This window comes from Schistocerca cancellata, chromosome 9 (genome assembly GCF_023864275.1).
Source record: "Schistocerca cancellata isolate TAMUIC-IGC-003103 chromosome 9, iqSchCanc2.1, whole genome shotgun sequence".
NCBI classification, from domain to species: Eukaryota; Metazoa; Arthropoda; class Insecta; order Orthoptera; family Acrididae; genus Schistocerca; species Schistocerca cancellata.
In genome coordinates, this window is record NC_064634.1 from 449,672,315 (window position 1) to 449,691,733 (window position 19,419).

The following is a 19,419-nucleotide window of genomic DNA, read 5'->3' on the forward strand; positions in this document are numbered from 1 at the left end:
TGGGTGGAAAGCACAAATACAAGAAGCGTTTCTTTTCTCAGGGAACGACTATAAAATGAGTTTGTCACTACAACGGCAAACTAAATCACCATGGCAGGAACCTTCCGATGATTCAAGGTACACGTGGTCCGTTAAGAATTAAACCATTACAAAAGTTCGCCTTAATTCACGAAAATCCGATGTTTCAACGAATTAAATTAGCACTGGAAAAACCTATCGGTATGCAGTAGGAAGCGGAAACTTACATGGTTCACCAAACCCGAAGTACAATACGAACCCCAGCATATACTATCACCAAGAAACCACAAAAAATAGAAAAAAATAAAACCATTCACGCAAAACACACAACTAGTCTCACATTGATCATGACCTATTATTAACCAATTGTACCACAGTCCGAGCAGAAATTCGTAAAGCTTCAGTTGGGCTGAACGACTCAAAGTAGGAGGCAGGGTTAATCGCGATTTTCCTATGTTAAATTCGTTGGAATATTTGTCATTAGTACTAGAAGCCTTACTTGGGAGCTGCGAACCGTACTCACCAACCGCCTGAGAAGAGCGCCTGCTCTGCACAAAGCTCCTAGCAACCCCTTGGCTGAGACGGAAGCGACCAGAGGGATCGTTTCCGCCTCCAACCTGACAAACACACAAATCTTGGGACAAAAGGGATGAACCTCTTTGCTCAGGTGAGCAATTCTAAGTTGGTGAGCCTGTGAACCCTGCCCTGCTCCCAGCACACGACAACCAACTAGCTTCCACCACAAAATAAGCCCGAAAAGATACGTAAAACACTCATTAACTCACATTCAACTACACATAAGGTAACATAACGGAGGGGCATGATAAATATGGCTCATGATTTCACGTAGAACATAAAATTAGAATACCATACATTGAAATGTTAGTGCGAGACACCATTTGCTTGCATTTTACGTTGGATATATAGTGAATTACTTTCAGTTCCACTGCTCAGTCTATCTGCGAGAGTTAATGAGCAAAATCGCAATTGCGCAGTGGATCAAATGAGACGTAAGTGAATCATATGAGGCAAACATGTATGAAAAGACTCGACATAGACGTTTCAAATGCAGCACCAAATGACATTCATTCTTCCTCTTCACTTGACATAGGTTACTTTGTGTACTCTCATCAAGAGATACGCTATCAGTTCACCGCAGCAGACTATGTGAATACGTAGAAATGTTGGTCGCTAGTGTAAACAGGAATGCGAACGACGAACAATGCTGCCAACCTGTTGTGGGAACAAGTTGCACACAATGTTCCGAACAAAAACATGTTCTGAGCTCAATGTAAACGCGCCTTTACAGATTCTGTTCCTATATTTGTTGGCACTGGCTCAACTTCCGACAAAAAAACATAGTCGGGGAATGCAGACATATTCAGTGGAATTATTCCGCATGCCTTGAAGCCACTTGTACCATTTTCGACGGTGGCTGATTTAGCCCACGCTGAATTGAGCAGTTTTCCAAACTGAAGAATGTTTATTTTCCTCCCTGGATTATTTATCAAGGAATTGTTGCAAGCTTTGTAAAAATAAGAAACTTCCTGGCAGATTAAAACTGTGCGCCCGACCGAGACTAGAACTCGGGACTTTGCCTTTCGCGGGCGAGTGCTCTACCATCTGAGCTACCGAAGCACGACTCACGCCCGGTACTCACAGCTTTACTTCTGCCAGTATCTCCTACCTTCGTAAAAATAGTTTTTCAGTGACTTGAAAAATGTTCGATCCAACAGTTGCAACCAGTGGGCTGTATGTGGAGGTAGACTCATTAAAAGAATCCCATGTTCCTCTGCAAACTCTAAAGTTTCGAAACAGCTTGTGTGATCGTGTGTCCATCAAGTGTTAACAGTACTTTTCCTGCTGGTTTCCTGGGGGTGAAATGGTGTTTTAGCCAATCCAGGAAAATAGACCTGTTTACATATGCAGATTTTTCAGACATTCTTAAAATTGCACCAGGTGGCATTCCATCCATAAATTCCTGCTTTAGGGCTTTTCCCCTTCATTATGGAAAAGGGTGGAAAATATGTTCCTTCGCCATTGACACAAGAAAGAACACAGATTCTCTCCTTTCTCGCCAGATCTGACTGACGCAACGTTTCTTGAAACTTTAATTGCTAAAACACTGCCAGGTTTCTTGTTCAGCTGCAGCCCAGTTTCATACATATTGTAGACGTGGCCTGGTTTGCCAAACCATTCTTTTTCTCGCATGACATTTGCAAGAAGCTTGAAATGGCTCAAATGGCTCTGAGCACTATGAGACTTAACATCTGTGGTCATCAGTCCCCTAGAACTTAGAACTACTTAAACCTAACGAACCTAAGGACATCACACACATCCATGCCCGAGGCAGGATTCGAACCTGCGACCGTAGCGGCCAGGCGGATCCAAACTGAAGCGCCTAGTACCGCACGGCCACACTGGCCGGCAAGCTTGAAATACTCTTTCACAGTGTCCTTATTCATCCCTTTCGCTCGAGCAGCTGACACACCTTCAGCTCTTCTTACAACTATATTGGGATTACGTCTAAGAAAGGAATGAAGCCAGTCGTAACCAGCCTTTTTCAATTCCGTATTGAAAGTGAATTAGCCGAAAGGCTTAAATACAATACAGATGCCATACTCCTTACCGAATCTCTGTATGGTACAAAAGTTCGCTCTTGAAGTTTCTTAAGGGGATACGGAATCACCTATCCCCGCATTGTTAATATATGCCTACTATAGGGAACATTTTCTCACAAACTACTGGAGACAGAGAGGTAAAAATTTTACTGTATGTGCATTCATATGTTACAACAATACTGAAACAACAGTTTATTGTCAAAGTATTTTCTTACAGAGATATTGTACATTTATTTTTAAGTAAATTTTTTCCATCGCTTTTTACTAGACTATCACCCCTAAGTCTTTTGTAAATCAAGTAATTAAAAAATCGTTGTTTCAGTATGTAATAGGGACCTATGTCACTACGTCATAAAAATTTCAGACTTCTAGGTTGACCAGTACCTGAGATAATGTTCCTAGATGAAGTAAAAAGTAAACTTACGGGAAACGGAGAAAGAAGATTAAAACATTCCTGATCCGTAGCTAGTACCCCCTTCACAGTTTTCATAATCATCTTCAAGTCTTCTTTTGGCACCCCTCTGCACCTGTCTTGCTTTTTTCACTAATGTCTTGACTATATTATCAGCATGCCTTAGTCTGTGCTGATCTAAAAAGAACATAGCACGTACCGTACGGGAACCAACACACATACCCAACTTTTGAAGGACCTGGCATTTAGTTATATTTCCAAGATTGAAGGTTGCCACAGCATCATACACACCAAAATGTAGTGTATTAATTCCGACAAACACTGTTTTTGGGAGACGATGCCATATCACACTATTCAAGCACTCGTTGGGGTTCTGCGTTTTTCCGTGAAGACATTTCATCAGAAGACTTCTGTCAGCCAGATCTCTGAAAATGGGCTTTATTTCTGCCATGATGGCTGATGGTAGACTGTGGTGGTGAATGTATTTCTCTCCTGTTGTTAGTCCCCTATTGTATTTACACCAGCTGTTTTCACCTTTGGGGCACAAACCATGTTGTGGATGCTCATCCGTGGATGCGGTGTGGAAATATAAAGCCCATATAGCTCTCCTCATTTCTTCAAGATTGCCTGTATTTTGCCTGATTGCAAGGCCATAGCAGTTCTGAATGTGGTCTATTATGGAATCAGTCAATCTTCCTCTGCCATCCAAGGTTTTCCCATCATCTAGTTTTTTCCCTTTCATAACTGATTTTAACCTTCTCAGCCTGGCACCCATTCTCTTCTGCACATGTCCTATACATTCAAGTTTGCTTATATTTACACTGTTCCCATATGGTTTGCTTTCCAAAACTTCTTTGAATGCTTTAGAGTCACCATCTCCCAGATATTTGACATAGCGAACATTATACCACTGTGAAGAGCGATGAAAAATTTTCTTCACCCCAGCAACCTCCATGCCACCACTACTACCATAATAATTAGCAATACAGTCATCACTGTGTTCATTTTTCAGCCTGCCTGTGCACCTACAGTATTTAGACATTATTGCAACATCAATAACCTTGCCAGTATCAACACTAGTTGCTGTTACAACACCATTGTTGGAGGTGTGGCCCCTTTTCTGCCACGTGCCATCAAACGCCACTGTGAGGTCACGACTGCCGTCATTTTCTTCCACTGCTTCTTCCACAGCAACCTGCATTGACTTCTGTGCTACATCTTCAACTGCAGATCCTAGTACATAATTGTAAGCTTCAAACTTTGAAGGTGCACTTGGAAGATTTAGAACACCACATAGCATATCACCAGCTGCTTTGCCCTTACCAATTGCTCGCAATCCATAAACTAACCTAATATTTACACTATAAAGTTCAGTTTTCTTGTATCCATTATTTACAGTTACTGAAACCGAACTTGGAAACTTACAGCTGTATTTACAAACACTGCATATTAAATTAAACTGGGCAGCCAGGCCAACATGGGATTCTACTTTCAGAGAAACGTTTCCATGACATTTTTTGCAGCACAAACTGTTTTCAAGAGCTTCACACAATATATTCGTATCAATGAGTTCAAAAACTTCATTCCCTCTATCAAGTAAATTATATTTCTCTTCCAAATCTCTTAGTTTTTTATGAGAAGCACTGTTTTCATTTGGTGTAAGTTCGTTCGGCAAATCAGTAATAAGTGGATTCACATTTTCCAACAGTGATGATGATGAACTGCTTTGCTTTGCTAATGAATCATTATTTCTTTTCTTTTGCCAGTTCACACGCTTTTTAAATACTTTTGCTTTAGCTCTAGGCATTTTCACTGCGAAAAATGAAGCACTAAATACGAAATAACTCAACAACAACTACTTTCTTATATCACACTGTTTACAAAACAGTCCCGCCACAAAGTCAAAGAGTAACTTGAGGAAACCAGAGAGAAACATTTTCGGGCAACTAGTGTATAAATAGTCGCTGGAAACCGGGATATTTGAATTCATGTCACTTTAAAGGTACTGCCAAAAAGTTCATGGTCAGCCACGCGTCGCCCTTGACGTGCCTCGTCGCTATGATGATTGCTTGTGACTTTTCCCCATTGTAGGCAAGACGCCATTTTTTCGCCCAGTCAGTGAGGGCGTCGGTGGCCGTCTGGAGTTTGCGCTGCAAGGCCTCGACGCATCTGCTGCGGCTGTATGTGGCTGTGTCGTCCGCATACAGCGCCAGGTGGGCTGTGCACGGTGGGTCGGCAGTGTACAGAGAGTAGAGCGTCGGCCCGACGGCCGAGCCTTGAGGTACACCCGCGAGTATACGACGCTCCGTCGAGATTCCACTGTCCGCTCTGACGTGGAACGTTCTGCCCTCGAGGTAGCTCTGTAAGAGCTTCACGTGCGACACCGGGACGCCCAGGTCAAATAGTTTGAACAGGAGGCCCCGATGCCGCCCCGATGCCACACGGAGTCGAAGGCACGCGACACGTCGAGCAGGAGAGCGCCGAAATACTCGCGTCGGTCGATGGCACCGAACGCCTCCTCTGTTAGGCGCAGCAGCTGGTGCGTCGTGGCGTGTTGACTCCTGAAGCCAAAATGTTCGTTTGGCAGGAGTTGTTCTGCCTCGGTGTGCGCCCGCAGGCGGGCCAGATACAGGCGTTCGAATACTTTAGATAGTGCCGGAAGCAGGCTGATTGGTCTGTAGTTCTTTGCCCTTCTGATGTCCTTCCCTGGCTTGGGGAGGGCTACTACTTCAGCATGCTGGGAACTGCTTGCTGAGCAGCACCTGGTTGAAGGTTGACGCGAGGACGTCTGCTGCCGTGTCTGGTAGCTGCTTCAGCATTACGTTCGTTACGTCATCTGGTCCACCTGCTTTTTTACCATTTAGGTGGCGAAGTTGCAGCTTGACTTCGTCGGCTGAGATCGGCGGAATGGCGTCTTCTACCTCGTCATATTCCGCATCGAGGAAGACGGGGAGGCGTTGTTCTACCAACTGGATGTGGGCGGCGTCTATCGGGTCGTTGACCGGCGTGAAATTCGCGGCGAACGCGTCCGCTAGGGCTTCTGCTTTCGCGTTCGGCTCGCTCACGAATTCGGCTCCCACTTGCAGCGGCGGAATCCGTTGCATACGGCGCAGGTAGCCTTTTACGGCTTTCCAAGCCGAGCCGTCTTCGATGTTTAGTTGCGCCATCTTGCGCGCCCACTCCTGATTGTGCCGGCATATCAAGGCTGATGTAGACACGCGCCGCAATCTATTTAGATCTCGCTTTGTGGCTCGATTTCTTGTCCTCTGCCACTCGCGCTGTAGGCGGTTCTTCTGCACGATAGCCTCCCGGATGTGTCGTGGCAGAGGGTGTGGCCGGCAGTCGATGTTGGCGTCGTCTCTAACAGGCGTGGCCGCTGCCGCGGCGTCAACTATCGACTGCCTGATGTGCTGAAGTGCTGCGTCTGCTCCGTGTTCCGCCGCGTCCGGTGTGGCCTGAAGGGAATCGGCGACGGCGTTGCGGAACTCGTCCCAGCTGATGTTTCGTATGTCGAGACCTCTCCGCTGTCTTGGGAGAGCGTCGGCGTCGAGATCAAATATGACCGGAACGTGGTCGGAAGACATCTTTGGCCGCGTGCCGGCCGTGACGTGCAGGCGGGCGCCCTTCATGATCATCATGTCCGGGATATCCGGGTGGCTCCGGTTTCGTGGATATATTGTCGAGCAGGCGCCGCCCGCTTGTGTTGGTCGTCCTGCTGTTCCAGACCGCGTGCTTTGCGTTGAAGTCTCCCCCCAGTATGATTTTTCCGGGGAGAGCCAGCAACTTGTTGTAGTCTCCCGGTAAGAGCGCTCCTCTAGGCGGTCTGTAGACAGCGACGAACGTTATGGCGCCTTGTGCCGTCTCCACTGATACGGCAGTCGCTTCTGTCGTTGCCAGATCCGGTATTTGGACGCGGTGGTGTCGTAGCGTCCTCCGTACATATACCGCTGTGCCGCCTCTGTGTGTTGGCCTGTCGTCCCTGTAGCATTCGTAGTTTGCTACGCCGACTCGGACGCCAGGCTTAAGCCACGTTTCGGTGACCAGACATACGTCGATGTTTTCGTCCCGTATACGTTGTCGAAATTCGCCTGCTTGCTTAAGGAGCCCCTCGGCGTTGAAGACGCAGGCTTAGAGCTTCAGGCATGATGGCTGCATGGTTGGATGGCGGATGCAACTTTCTGTACCACGCCCAGGAGCTCAGACATCTGCTGCATCATCTTCTCCATGCAGCTGAGCATCCGTTCCACGCGGTCGTCGTTGCTAGCGTTGCCGCCGACAACATGGCGCGCGTCGGCCTCCGCTTGTTCGCTATCTTGTCGGGCGCCAACAGTATGGCGGGGCGCTGTGGGACGCCGCCATCTTGGCTCCGGGAAGTCCTTGGGGCTCGCCATGTTACGAGCGGCTGCCGGTGGTTAGTCCGCTGCGCGTGCCTGCGGAGCCGGGCGGCTCGCGCTGATTGGTCCGCTACGCGCTGGGTCGCTGCAGGGTGGGGAGCCTGTTGCTGCGGGGGTGCAGTGGTCGGGGCTACCTGTCTACGCGGCAGCGCTGTGGGCGGGGCAGCGGAGCTCTGTCCTGCAGCTGGGCGCAAGACTCAAGTTTCACACGGAATTTGCAGTGTCCCCTCCACGACGGCCAAAGGCCGGTCACGTGATTCCACCTCCACACGGACAGGAGGCGCGGCGTGACTGCCAGCGCTCCTGGTGTTACTTGAGAGTACTAGTTGCCTTTCCCGCCAGAAAACACAAACAGTAAACACACACTCGCCTGCTTTGTGTCTGTACTTTGTAAGCAAAACCAGCAAAGTGCACTACAGCCAGATTGCACAGATTCTTTTCAGGTTTTTACTACGAGTTGTTTAAAAACATACAGCTCAAAAAGAGCCTAGAAGATTGACTTAACAAAAGTTTGCACTCTTTTTCAGTTTTGTTTCTGAAAATAAACATTCTTTCTTATTAACTTTCGTGTGTAGCGAACACGAGTTTCTACTGTGATGTTTTTATTGCTCAAAATAAAATGTCTGTGACAAAATTGCCGAAGGAGTCGGCTTTAATTTCGTGTACGGCAATTAAAAAGGCTTAAGTTCCTGAAATTTCCGCTTTAACGTGCTGTAACGAGTTGGCTATTTCTTTGTACATAAACATTTAGCAGATGCAAACAGTTCATTGCTCGTTTCGTTTCTTTATTGAGGTTGCTGTCTGCTGGTGTTCTTGTGAGATTTTATTCCGCATACTTCAAGCATTATGTTCATAATATATCCGTGTCTTAGGCTGATATAACATATAATGCATAGTTTGGCAATACATGGGATATGACTTTTCAAAGTTTTACAGTCGGCTGAAGAATGAGTTTCCAACATTTTGTCCATTTGCTGCTCAAATAGGATACAATAATTATTGAACTGTCAATATTTTCCATACAGTCGCTCTCAGCAAACTGCTGAATAGGAGCGCTGGCGGTCATGCCCCGCCTCCCGTCCATGTGGGGGTGGAATCACGTGACCGGCCGTTGGCCGCTGTCGAGGGGAGACTGCAAATTCCGTGTGAAACTTGAGTCTTGCCAGCTGGGCCAGCTGTCTGGGAGCGACGCCATCGTGCTGGAGGCGGGGCTTCGCTGCGTGAGCTTGGGGCTGTGCTGGTGGCAGACGGGTTACATACCGACTGGGCTGCAGGAATCGTCCGCCATTGCTCTCCGATGCGTGGGGAGCGGGGAATCCATTTTGTGGCGTGGCATTGTCTGCGACTTGGCGCGCTTTTGCGGTCGTTGCCCTGCCTCGGCGGCCGCCTCTCCTGTTGTTCCGCTTCTTCCGGGGCTGGGTGGGGCGCTGGCGGGAACTCTGCGTTTGTGTTCCTTTGTCTTTGTTCCCGCGCGCGCGATCAGCGAAGTCGAGGAGCACTGGGCAGCCACGGTAACTTGCCACGTGTTTGCCTTGGCAGAGCTTGCAAGTCGGGGTGAAATCTTTGTGTGGCACCCCTTTAAGCGCGCATGACTCGGTTGAGTGTTGCTCGCCGCACTTCACGCAGTAGTCTGGCATTGTACAGTACTTACTGACGTGGCCAGGTTCGAGGCAGCGGTAGTATTGTGCGTAGGCCGCCTTGTTGCGCAGTTCTTCAGCTTTCACTTCCACATTGCCTATTTTTGTGAGGCTGGAGAGCTGCCTGTTACGAGTTGTGTTGCTGGCTGTTACCAGCATAAGTGGGCCACGCCGGCGTGTGCGAAAAGGGCGCATTCTTACGACCTCTTCGACCACGAATCCCATGTTCTCCAGGTCCTCCTTTACTTCTGAAGGCAGGATTGTGCGTGGCAAGTGCCGAAATACTACTTTGAGCGGCTTTGTTCTTAAGGGGCTGAACGTATAGTGCGACCACTTCTTGTCCTGCACCAGCTGAGACACTTTTTGGTAGTCTTCAGATGTTTTGGTGCATATTTTGAAAAGTTCGTCACCAGTCACGCGCACTGTATAGTTGTCTTTACCAATGCAAAGGCTGATGGCGTTTTGCAGCTCTCTAAAGTGTTCGTCAAATTTAATGACTATTGGCGGCGGTTTGCGACGCTGTTGCGCCTTGGGCATTTCAATGTCCTCCTCCTCCCCGTCACTAAGGGCGCCAAAACTGTTACGTTTACAGGTGTGGTGTCCTTTGTGAGCACAGACTTTGCAGTTTTTCTCGCGGTGATGAAGCCGCTTTTTTTTTTGTGCGTTGGCAAGGGCACTTTACCTCCGGAGGAGGTTGGTCCCTCAAGTGTGCGGGGTAGGTTTTCTTACTGGGGACACCATTTATTTGAGAAAAGATGGGACACCTGGTTTTCATTTGAGAGCCTTTGGGCACAGTTTATTGGTCCTTGAGGCCCACAGTCTTTGTATTTTTTATATATATTTATTGTTGCTTCGTTGTTCTGTTGACCTTTTCTATTGATTTGCATCTTGGTTCTTAGTTGTAATATGGATAGCGGAACTCTTACTTTTTGCCAAGGGGCTGGTTCTACAGTTGCTAATTCTTGTAATTCCTGTCTGGTAGGTCTGAGCCTTTCTATTTTTTCGATGAGTCTTCTTGTAGACGTGATGATTTGGTTGTCCACTGTCGGCATGTTTAGTTCTTCGTGTATTCGATTTGTACTCGTCCGCCATGGTGCGTTAAGAATGAGCTTTAAGCATCTGTTTTGAAGTGTTTGGAGTGATTTCCTGTTGGTTTTACTGGTTATGCCCCACGACGAGCAGCCGTAGAGCATCATAGGTAGGACTATAGCTTTGTATATGTTTAATTTTGTTCTTGGAAACATTTCTTTGCTGGCCAGAAGAGGGTAGATTGCGTGGATGGTTCTTGATATGCGTTGTCGTTGTTGTTCTATGTGTTGCTTAAATAACATTTTATTGCCTATTGTTACGCCAAGGTATTTTACTGATGTTCTCCATGGTATTTGCGTTCCGTTTAACTCGATGTGGTCGTGGATTTGTGGTCAACGGCGTGTAAATATTATGGCGACTGTCTTCTCTGGGTTTATTTTGATCTGGTTTAGTTTGGCCCATTTTTTTGTGTGATCAACTTGTTTTTGTAGTTATTTATTGTTGTTGATAGTCGTCTGTGCGTTTCTAGAAGTGCTGTATCGTCTGCGAATTGCGCTATTGTCGAGGTTTCTGTTTTCGGGATGTCATTTACATATACGGTGAATAGGGTTGGCGAAAGTACTGAACCCTGCGGTATTCCTTCCTGTAGTACTTTGTGTGCTGATCGTTTGCTATCTATCCGTACAAAGCATCTCCGGTCGTGTAAAAAACTATCAATCATTTTGATGTAGCATTCAGGTATGTCGGTCTGGTCTTTTAGTTTCGTGACTAGGTTGTCATTCCATACTTTATCGTATGCTTTCTCGACGTCTAGAAAAATTGCGGCTGTATACTTGGAGAGGTTCATTATTTTAGTAATATGTTCTGTAATACGGAGGATCTGGAGTTCAGCTGACAGTTTTTCTTGGAATGCAAATTGTTCTTGTCGGATGATGTTGCCGTCAAGTAATGGTTGTCGAATTCTTGGGAGCAGGATGCGTTCCAGGAGCTTTGACATTGTTGGGAGTAGGCTTATCAGTCTGTAATTATGTGGTTGTTTCAGGTCCTTTCCAGGTTTTGGGATAGGTACTATTTTGGAGATCTTCCATGCTTGTCTGAAATAATGGTTGATTAGACAGGCGTTGATGATTCTGGTCAGAAGGACTAAAGGCTTTCTAGGCAGGTTCTGGAGGTGAATGTTGGAGATGAGGTCCGGTCCAGCAGGAGTGGTTACTTCTGGTAGATCGCGAGGTGGTGTCTGACGTATTTTCTGGGCTGTAGCTGTCACATGTTGTTGATATTGCAGTATGTCAGGTTGTAGGTTTCCTTGAAGTTCTATTGTATTTTGTTGTTCGTAGGTGGCTGCAAATAGTTCTGCCTGGCTGAAGGCGTCGAAGATGAGGTTGTTATTGTGCAGTAATACCGATTTGTGTGTTTTTGTGCGTCGCAGGTTTCTGATTAGTTTCCAATCGTCTTTGTTTCGGAATTGCAGGGTGCTCATACGGTCTTCCCAGACTTCGGCTCTCCATTCTTGTACACGGTGATGTATTTGTTTTTTGAATCTGTTTAATTGTCTTCTATCTTCCGGATTGCGTGGTTGGACCATCGGCGTCTAGCTGCGTTTTTGAGGTACTTGAGATCTTGTATAAGTGGTGGCAGAGTGTGGACGTTTGTTTCAGAAAATATTGTAGTTGTAGATGCTTTCTTATAGGCTGTTTTAATTTTGTCTGTTAGAGAGCCGATTGCTTCTTCTATTTTTTGTGTAGTTGTTAGGTCTAGTGTGGGACGAATATTATTTAGCCATCTCTGGAATTGGTCCCAATTTATTGTGGTTTTGTGTCGTGGGTGAGGCGGTTCTATTGCGTTACCGATGTGGCCGATTACAGGTAGATGGTCGGAGGTGAGATCTTGAAGGGTTCGGAGATGCAAGTCAGGATCGAGGTTGTTGGTTATGCAGATATCTAGGACGTCCGGTTGGTGGCGGTGATTGAATGGAATGTGGGTAATATCTTCAGGAGCGGATATTGCAGCGTTCAGTCGTACTTGTAGGTTATATAGTGTGTTTCGGCGTGCATTGTTCCGTCGTGCATTCCAGGTGGTGTTTTTTGCATTTAAGTCGCCGGCCAGTAAGATTTTGTTGTTGTCGAGTATTTGAAGTAAGTCGTTTTCTTCGAATGTTGCTCTGGGGCTGAGGTATGCAGCCACCAGTGTTATTTTTCCTTGTGCTGTTTCTATTTTAACTATTGTGGCTTCTAATGATGTCATTTGTGGCGTAATTTCAGGATTGTGTCGTATATGTGAGCGAATGAAGATGGCCGTTTCGCCTCCCTGTCGGTTAGTTCGGTCTGTTCGGTGGCATATTTCTGAGTTTAAATGATTGTGTTGGACGTAAATGTGTTTCAGTAACAAATAGTATGTCGATCTTGTTATCTTCTATGAATTCATTTAATAAGTCTTTTTTGTTGTGTATTCCTGATGCGTTAAAGCTACAAAAACGAAGGTTTTGTTTCCTGGTAGGTCTAATTTCCATTATCGGTGACAAAGAATTTCATTATTCCACCGACAATTGCCATTACTTTAGATACTAAGTCTTGTGCAGTCATGAATTGCTGAAATGTGGTGGTGGTGATTGAAATGATGTTCGTCCACTGTGTATTTTTCCAAAAGTTTTTCATGTGGTTTAGGAAGTCGAGGAAGGAAGCAGGTCTGGTTGATTGGTTTGAGGTTGAATTTGTTGCCTGATGTGTCTGGGTAGTTGAGGGTGATTCCTGGTTTGTCTGGAGATTTGCCCATGTTTTGCGTCCTCTGCGGCTGGCTTCGGCTGGAGTTGGCATTGGTGTGTTTTTTTATGGCTAGTTGAATTGTTGCTACTGCTGGAGTGGTGGCTCTTGGTCGTTGTGCTTGGTATATACGTATTGCTTTTAGGAATTCTTCGCAGCCGCGAAAGGACGCGGGGTGGCCGTCTTGCTTACAGTTTACGCAGTGTGACGTAGCATTTACAGGGAGGCTGCAATCTCTTGCTCTATGGGCGCCACCGCAGCGGACACAGCGAGTAGGCATTGAACAGTAGTTTGCGGTGTGAAAGAAACCCTGGCACTTTTTACATTGAGGTGGACCGTCTTTGTTTTGATAGGATTCAACTGTTACCTTCGTGTCAAGTATGTAGCGGACGTGGTAGATGGCGTTGTTTTCAGGTTTTCGGACAAGAGTTACGCAGAATACATCCATGGGTCTTAATTGCTTCGTAATATTGTCTCTTTTCTTGTACTGGTGGACGTTTCTCGGCATGAAGTTGAGGTCTCGTAAGTCCTTGTCTACTTCTGCTTCCGTGACTGTTTCGGGTAAACCTTTAATTACAACTTTTAAATGTCTTTGATTTTGTGGTTGATGAGTGAAGTTGGAAATGTTGTGGTGGTGAAAAAAGTAGAATGCTGTCCGTTGGTCCTTCATTGAGTCGAAATGGTATTTGATGGTGTCTCCTTTGTAGATCGCCTGTATTGGTCCTTCCATGTGCTTCTTTAATGCAGCATTGAGCGTTAGGTAGTGTCCCTTATATTGGATATTGATGGGCGGGATTCTTGGTTTCTTGTGGATGGCTTGAGGAGCAGTTGATGATGATGGTGTTGGATGGGTTGCAGTTGCTGGATTAATAGTACTATTGCTTCGTTGAGGTGGAGGTGAGAGAGGTTCAAATCGGTTTTCTGTTTGAACGGAGAATTGTTTGTGCGGTGCAGTGTCGCCTTCAGTGTTCTTCCGTTTTGCTGTTTTCCGTGGGGGAGGGGTTTGGAATTCCCCTTACCCATCGTCTTGGTCCATCTCTTCTTGCTCAGATATCTCAGAATCTGAAGAGCAGTAATATTGTGAAGTGTTGTCTTCGTCGTATGTTTGATTTGTGTCTTCATTTGTCGAGTTTTGCTCTGTGTCCTGTCGTGGTGCGTCGTGATTGGTTGGTTGGTTTTTTCGGGAAGTCGCCATGTTGCTGTCTCGTTGTGCCTGTTGTAGCTTCTGAATTTGTTGTCTGAGTGCGTGTTCAACGTCTGTTTCTTGTGTGTTGGTGGTATTTGGCTCAGACCTACTCGCGCGATCTACCTCAGCCCTGTTGCTAATTCTTTGCCTGGAAGGCCGCGGACGTACAGCTCGCGGGGGGGGGGGGGGGGGGCTGCTCTCGGTCGGGTTCCTGCGTCTGAGGCCCTGGGTCTTCATCGTTCCCTTCGCTATCCATTCTATCACGTGGTGTTTAACAGTTCCTTCGGCTTTGCCGAATCTACGTGTATTTGTGTGTGGCTTGGTTTTGTTATTCTCTGTGATTAATTTTTATTGACAAAAACAAATCGTTGGCTTTGGAGGGCAATGTCGGTAACAATAAGGCCTTGCGGCCCCCGACCATCCTCGATTTATGAGGCGTGGGTTTTAGTTGTTTGGTTCTGCGCAGTGGGTGCAGCGGGTGCTGCTTCCCACTGCTTTCCTTTTGTGGAGTTGTGCCAGTCGGCCGCTCGGCGAGATGTGGTCGTCGTTCCGTGGCGGCCGCTGTGCCCGTTGTTTTCCGCCGCTTGCCCGCTGGGTACGGGCGTCGGACATTCATTGGTCTGCAGCAGATCTGCATCTCACTTTAACATCTATTCTCAAAACATTTTGTCAAGTGTGGTTTACTCTATGTAGCTAAGGGTGGTCGTGCAGCCGACAGAGTGGGGGGGGGGAGTGGGGTTAGTCACTACATCTTAGATTTAGTTAGGGTCCTACGCTAAGTTGCTTGGGTACAAAAACGGTAACCCAAGGGTATCTCGATTTACACATTTATCTAAAACTATTAGGTTACAACAAGGGAGCACAATCAGCTAGAAAAATTTTAACTACTAATCAAGGCACAAACAATTTAGACATATTTCTGTTCCCTATTGGTTCCCAACAAGGGAGCAAGGATTTTCAAGGACAATAACAGAGTATATTATGTTAAGGGGAGTGCTACTGGACTAAGCTAGAAACGAAATCTTATTAACTATTAGGCTTTTCACTATTGCTTACTAATCTATGGGGTCTTGTATGATTTGGCGTGGCACTCTCTGCCTGTGCCACGTTCGGGGTATCACAGTACCTGTGCCCCTGAGTTGTCTACAGTTTTCTCTGGTTTGTTCTAGTTTGTCAAATAGTGTTGTTACTAGTCTTTTAACTGTATCTTGTATCCTCTCGATTTCCACTGTTTCGTGGAGCTCTCGTACGGGTGTCCACGGTGGGGCGTCCAGAATCCACCTTAGTACCTTGTTTTGCACCCTTTGCAACTTTTTGTGGTTTGTCTGGCACGTGATTCCCCACGTAGAACACCCGTACGTTAGTGCTGGGAGGACTGTTGTTTTGTATAGTGTTCGTTTTGTTTCCATCCACATCTCCCTGCTGAGGAAGAAGGGCAGGAGGGCTTTTGCGAGGTTTATACCTCTCTTTCGCTTTTCCTCGATGTGAAGGTGAAACAACATTTTTTTTGTCTAGTGTTACCGTGGAGAGACTCCGTGAAATACCTGGGCTAATTCCTGGGCGTTTAGGGACAGCTGGTTTCTGAGTACCGGCCGCTTCCTTGTGAAATAGACAGCTGTAGTTTTTTCTGCGTTTAATGTCATTTTGTTTCCCCTACACCAGTCTTCTACCATGTCTAGCTCCCTTTGGAGGCGTGCTATGTTAGAGTGGTGCTGCCTGCCACTCGTGTAGGAGGCTGTGTCATCCGCGAATTGGGCTATCCTGGCATGCGGTGACAGGGGGATGTCGTTTGCGTATATGTTGAAAAGTGTGGGTGATAGAACCGACCCCTGGGGGATTCTGGCCCTCAGGGTCTTTCTTGAGGAGCGTTTTCCGTCGACCTCAACAAGGAACATCCTTTCTGTCAGAAACCTGTCTATTAATTTTGTGTACACATCGGGGATCGTCGTGTTGTGGTGTATCTTAAAGGTCAAGTTGTCGTGCCAAACCTTGTCGTATGCCTTTTCCCAATCGAGGAATACTGCTGCTATTGAGTTTGTGTAGTTGAAATTGTGTGTAATGTGTTCTGTTAGTCGAAGGACTTGTAGCTCTGCAGAGACCTTTTTCTGGAACCCAAATTGTTCCGGTCTGATGGTTTCATCGTCCATGAGACATTTGTTGATCCTGTCCAATACTACTTACCGGCCGCGGTGGTCTCGCGGTTCTAGGCGCGCAGTCCGGAACCGCGCGACTGCTACGGTCGCAGGTTCGAATCCTGCCTCGGGCATGGATGTGTGTGATGTCCTTAGGTTAGTTAGGTTTAAGTAGTTCGAAGTTCTAGGGGACTGATGACCACAGGTGTTAAGTCCCATAGTGCTCAGAGCCTCCAATACTACTCTTTCAAGTGTTTTCCCCATTGTGGAGAGTAAACTGATAGGGCGGTGGTTCGCCGGTAGTTTTAGGTCTTTCTCTGCCTTTGGGATTGTAATCACTTTTGCTGCCTTCCAGGCTGCAGGGAATTTTTGTAGCAGCATGCAGCTATTTATTATGCGTGTTAGCAGGACTAGTGGTTTCCTAGAGAGGTTCTTTAGATGTATGTTTGAAATTTTGTCTAGTCCTGGTGCGGATCTGCCCTTTCTGCAGGCTATTATTTTCCTTATATACACTCCTGGAAATTGAAATAAGAACACCGTGAATTCATTGTCCCAGGAAGGGGAAACTTTATTGACACATTCCTGGGGTCAGATACTTCACATGATAGCACTGACAGAACCACAGGCACATAGACACAGGCAACAGAGCATGCACAATGTCGGCACTAGTACAGTGTATATCCACCTTTCGCAGCAATGCAGGCTGCTATTCTCCCATGGAGACGATCGTAGAGATGCTAGATGTAGTCCTGTGGAACGGCTTGCCAAGCCATTTCCACCTGGCGCCTCAGTTGGACCAGCGTTCGTGCTGGACGTGCAGACCGCGTGAGACGACGCTTCATCCAGTCCCAAACATGCTCAATGGGGGACAGATCCGGAGATCTTGCTGGCCAGGGTAGTTGACTTACACCTTCTAGAGCACGTTGGGTGGCACGAGATACATGCGGACGTGCATTGTCCTGTTGGAACAGCAAGTTCCCTTGCCGGTCTAGGAATGGTAGAACGATGGGTTCGATGACGGTTTGGATGTACCGTGCACTGTTCAGTGTCCCCTCGACGATCACCAGTGGTGTACGGCCAGTGTAGGAGATCGCTCCCCACACCATGATGCCGGGTGTTGGCCCTGTGTGCCAAGGTGGTATGCATTCCTGATTGTGGCGCTCACCTGCACGGCGCCAAGCACGCATACGACCATCATTGGCACCAAGGCAGAAGCGAATCTCATCGCTGAAGACGACACGTCTCCATTCGTCCCTCCATTCACGCCTGTCGCGACACCACTGGAGGCGGGCTGCACGATGTTGGGGCGTGAGCGGAAGACGGCCTAACGGTGTGCGGGACCGTAGCCCAGCTTCATGGAGACGGTTGCGAACGGTCCTCGCCGATACCCCAGGAGCAACAGTGTCCCTAATTTGCTGGGAAGTGGCGGTGCGGTCCCCTACGGCACTGCGTAGGATCCTACGGTCTTGGCGTGCATCCGTGCGTCGCTGCGGTCCGGTCCCAGGTCGACGGGCACGTGCACCTTCCGCCGACCACTGGCGACAACATCGATGTACTGTGGAGACCTCACGCCCCACGTGTTGAGCAATTCGGCGGTACGTCCACCCGGCCTCCCGCATGCCCACTATACGCCCTCGCTGAAAGTCCGTCAACTGCACATACGATTCACGTCCACGCTGTCGCGGCATGCTACCAGTGTTAAAGACTGCGATGGAGCTCCGTATGCCACGGCAAACTGGCTGACACTGACGGCGGCGGTGCACAAATGCTGCGCAGCTAGCGCCATTCGACGGCCAACACCGCGGTTCCTGGTGTGTCCGCTGTGCCGTGCGTGTGATCATTGCTTGTACAGCCCTCTCGCAGTGTCCGGAGCAAGTATGGTGGGTCTGACACACCGATGTCAATGTGTTCTTTTTTCCATATCCAGGAGTGTATGTCGGTGTTGTGAGTTCTGGTGATGTTTGTGTCGGTGTGTCTCGGAGATTTTGAACTGTTTGTGTGACGTTTTCTTTCTCAAGCTGTTCTGCAGCTGTGAGGTCGATCTGTGGAGTTGTGTTTTGCTCCTCGTACGTGTCCGCAAACAGTTCGGCTTTCGACAAGGCATCAAACACGGTTCCCTGGGGTCCTAGCATAGCCCTTTTAGCTGGTCGCTGCTGTCGAATGTTTTTGACCAGTTGCCGCTCGTCCTGGGTTTGGAGGCAGAATGTCTCCATCCTGTCTTCCCAGGTTTCTGCGCGCCATTCTTTCAGCCGCTTTTCGAGTTCACGAGACAGTCTGTTCGTTTCTCTCCGCTCCCGCGGGTCCCTGCTTCTTTGCCACAGTTTTCTGTGTCTGTTTTCCTGGCATCGGAGCTCCCGCAGTAGCGGAGGGAGTTCTGTTTCGTGTCTATCCGGTAGTATTGTGGTTATCCTGGTCTGTTTTATGGCTTTTTGTATTTTGGATGTCTGGTATTCGACAGCATCGTCCAGCTTTTCCTCTGACGGCAGGTCCAGTGTTGGGTCTATTGTGTCTGTGAGGACCCTGCAATACTGTTCCCAGTTCATGTTTATCACTTTTCTTGGGACGTCCGGGATAGAGTTCATCCTGCGGAGCCTCACTAGTACCGGATTGTGGTCAGACGTTAAGTGCTGGATCGTATCTAGCGTGACGTCGTCTCCAATGTTTTTCGTCAGCAGTACGTCCAGGACGTCCGGTCTGTGTCCGGCTATGACTGGGACGTGTGTCGGGTCGTCTGGGCCGCGGACGATGTAGTGGTTCGCGTCCTCCAGTTGCAGGAGTTTTGTTCCTTTCGGGTTCGTTGTGCGGGAATTCCACGCTGGATTTTTGGCGTTTAGGTCCCCGCCCAACGCCACCCTCTGGTGCCTGTCGCAGATCACTCTGAGGTCTTCTTCCAGTAACTGGCGGTTTGGGGCTAGGTATGCTGCCCCCACCGTCAATTTCCCTCTTTCCGTGTTTATTGTGACCAGAGTGACCTCGATGTCTTGCACTGGCGGCGCGTCCACCACATCGTGCGGAATTTTCCGTTTTAGGACTACGTCCGTACCGCCTCCTCGTTGATTTTGTCTGTCGGTGCGGTAACCCGTCATGTTCCGCAGTTTAAAAGTGTCGCAGGGCCGGAGGTGTGTTTCGGAGACTAACAGGACATCTACATTGTGTTCCGATATGAACGTCTGGAGCTCCGTCTTTTTGTTTCTGATGCCGTTTGCATTCCAGATGCAAAGTGTTGTGTCA

The 19,419-nt window shown here is 47.8% G+C and overlaps 1 protein-coding gene across 1 annotated transcript in view; it reads right to left on the bottom strand.

Annotated features, from left to right (window-relative positions):
• LOC126101478 (uncharacterized) overlaps positions 1 to 19,419 on the bottom strand; it is a 32,592-nt gene that overhangs the window by 11,085 nt on the left and 2,088 nt on the right. Inside the window, exons 2-4 of the mRNA XM_049912128.1 lie at positions 14,452 to 14,676; positions 9,097 to 9,644; positions 7,329 to 7,623 (exon numbers count right to left, since the gene is read on the bottom strand). Coding sequence (XP_049768085.1) covers positions 7,329 to 7,623; positions 9,097 to 9,644; positions 14,452 to 14,676 — 1,068 coding nt within the window. The remainder of the gene's footprint in view (positions 1 to 7,328; positions 7,624 to 9,096; positions 9,645 to 14,451; positions 14,677 to 19,419) is intronic.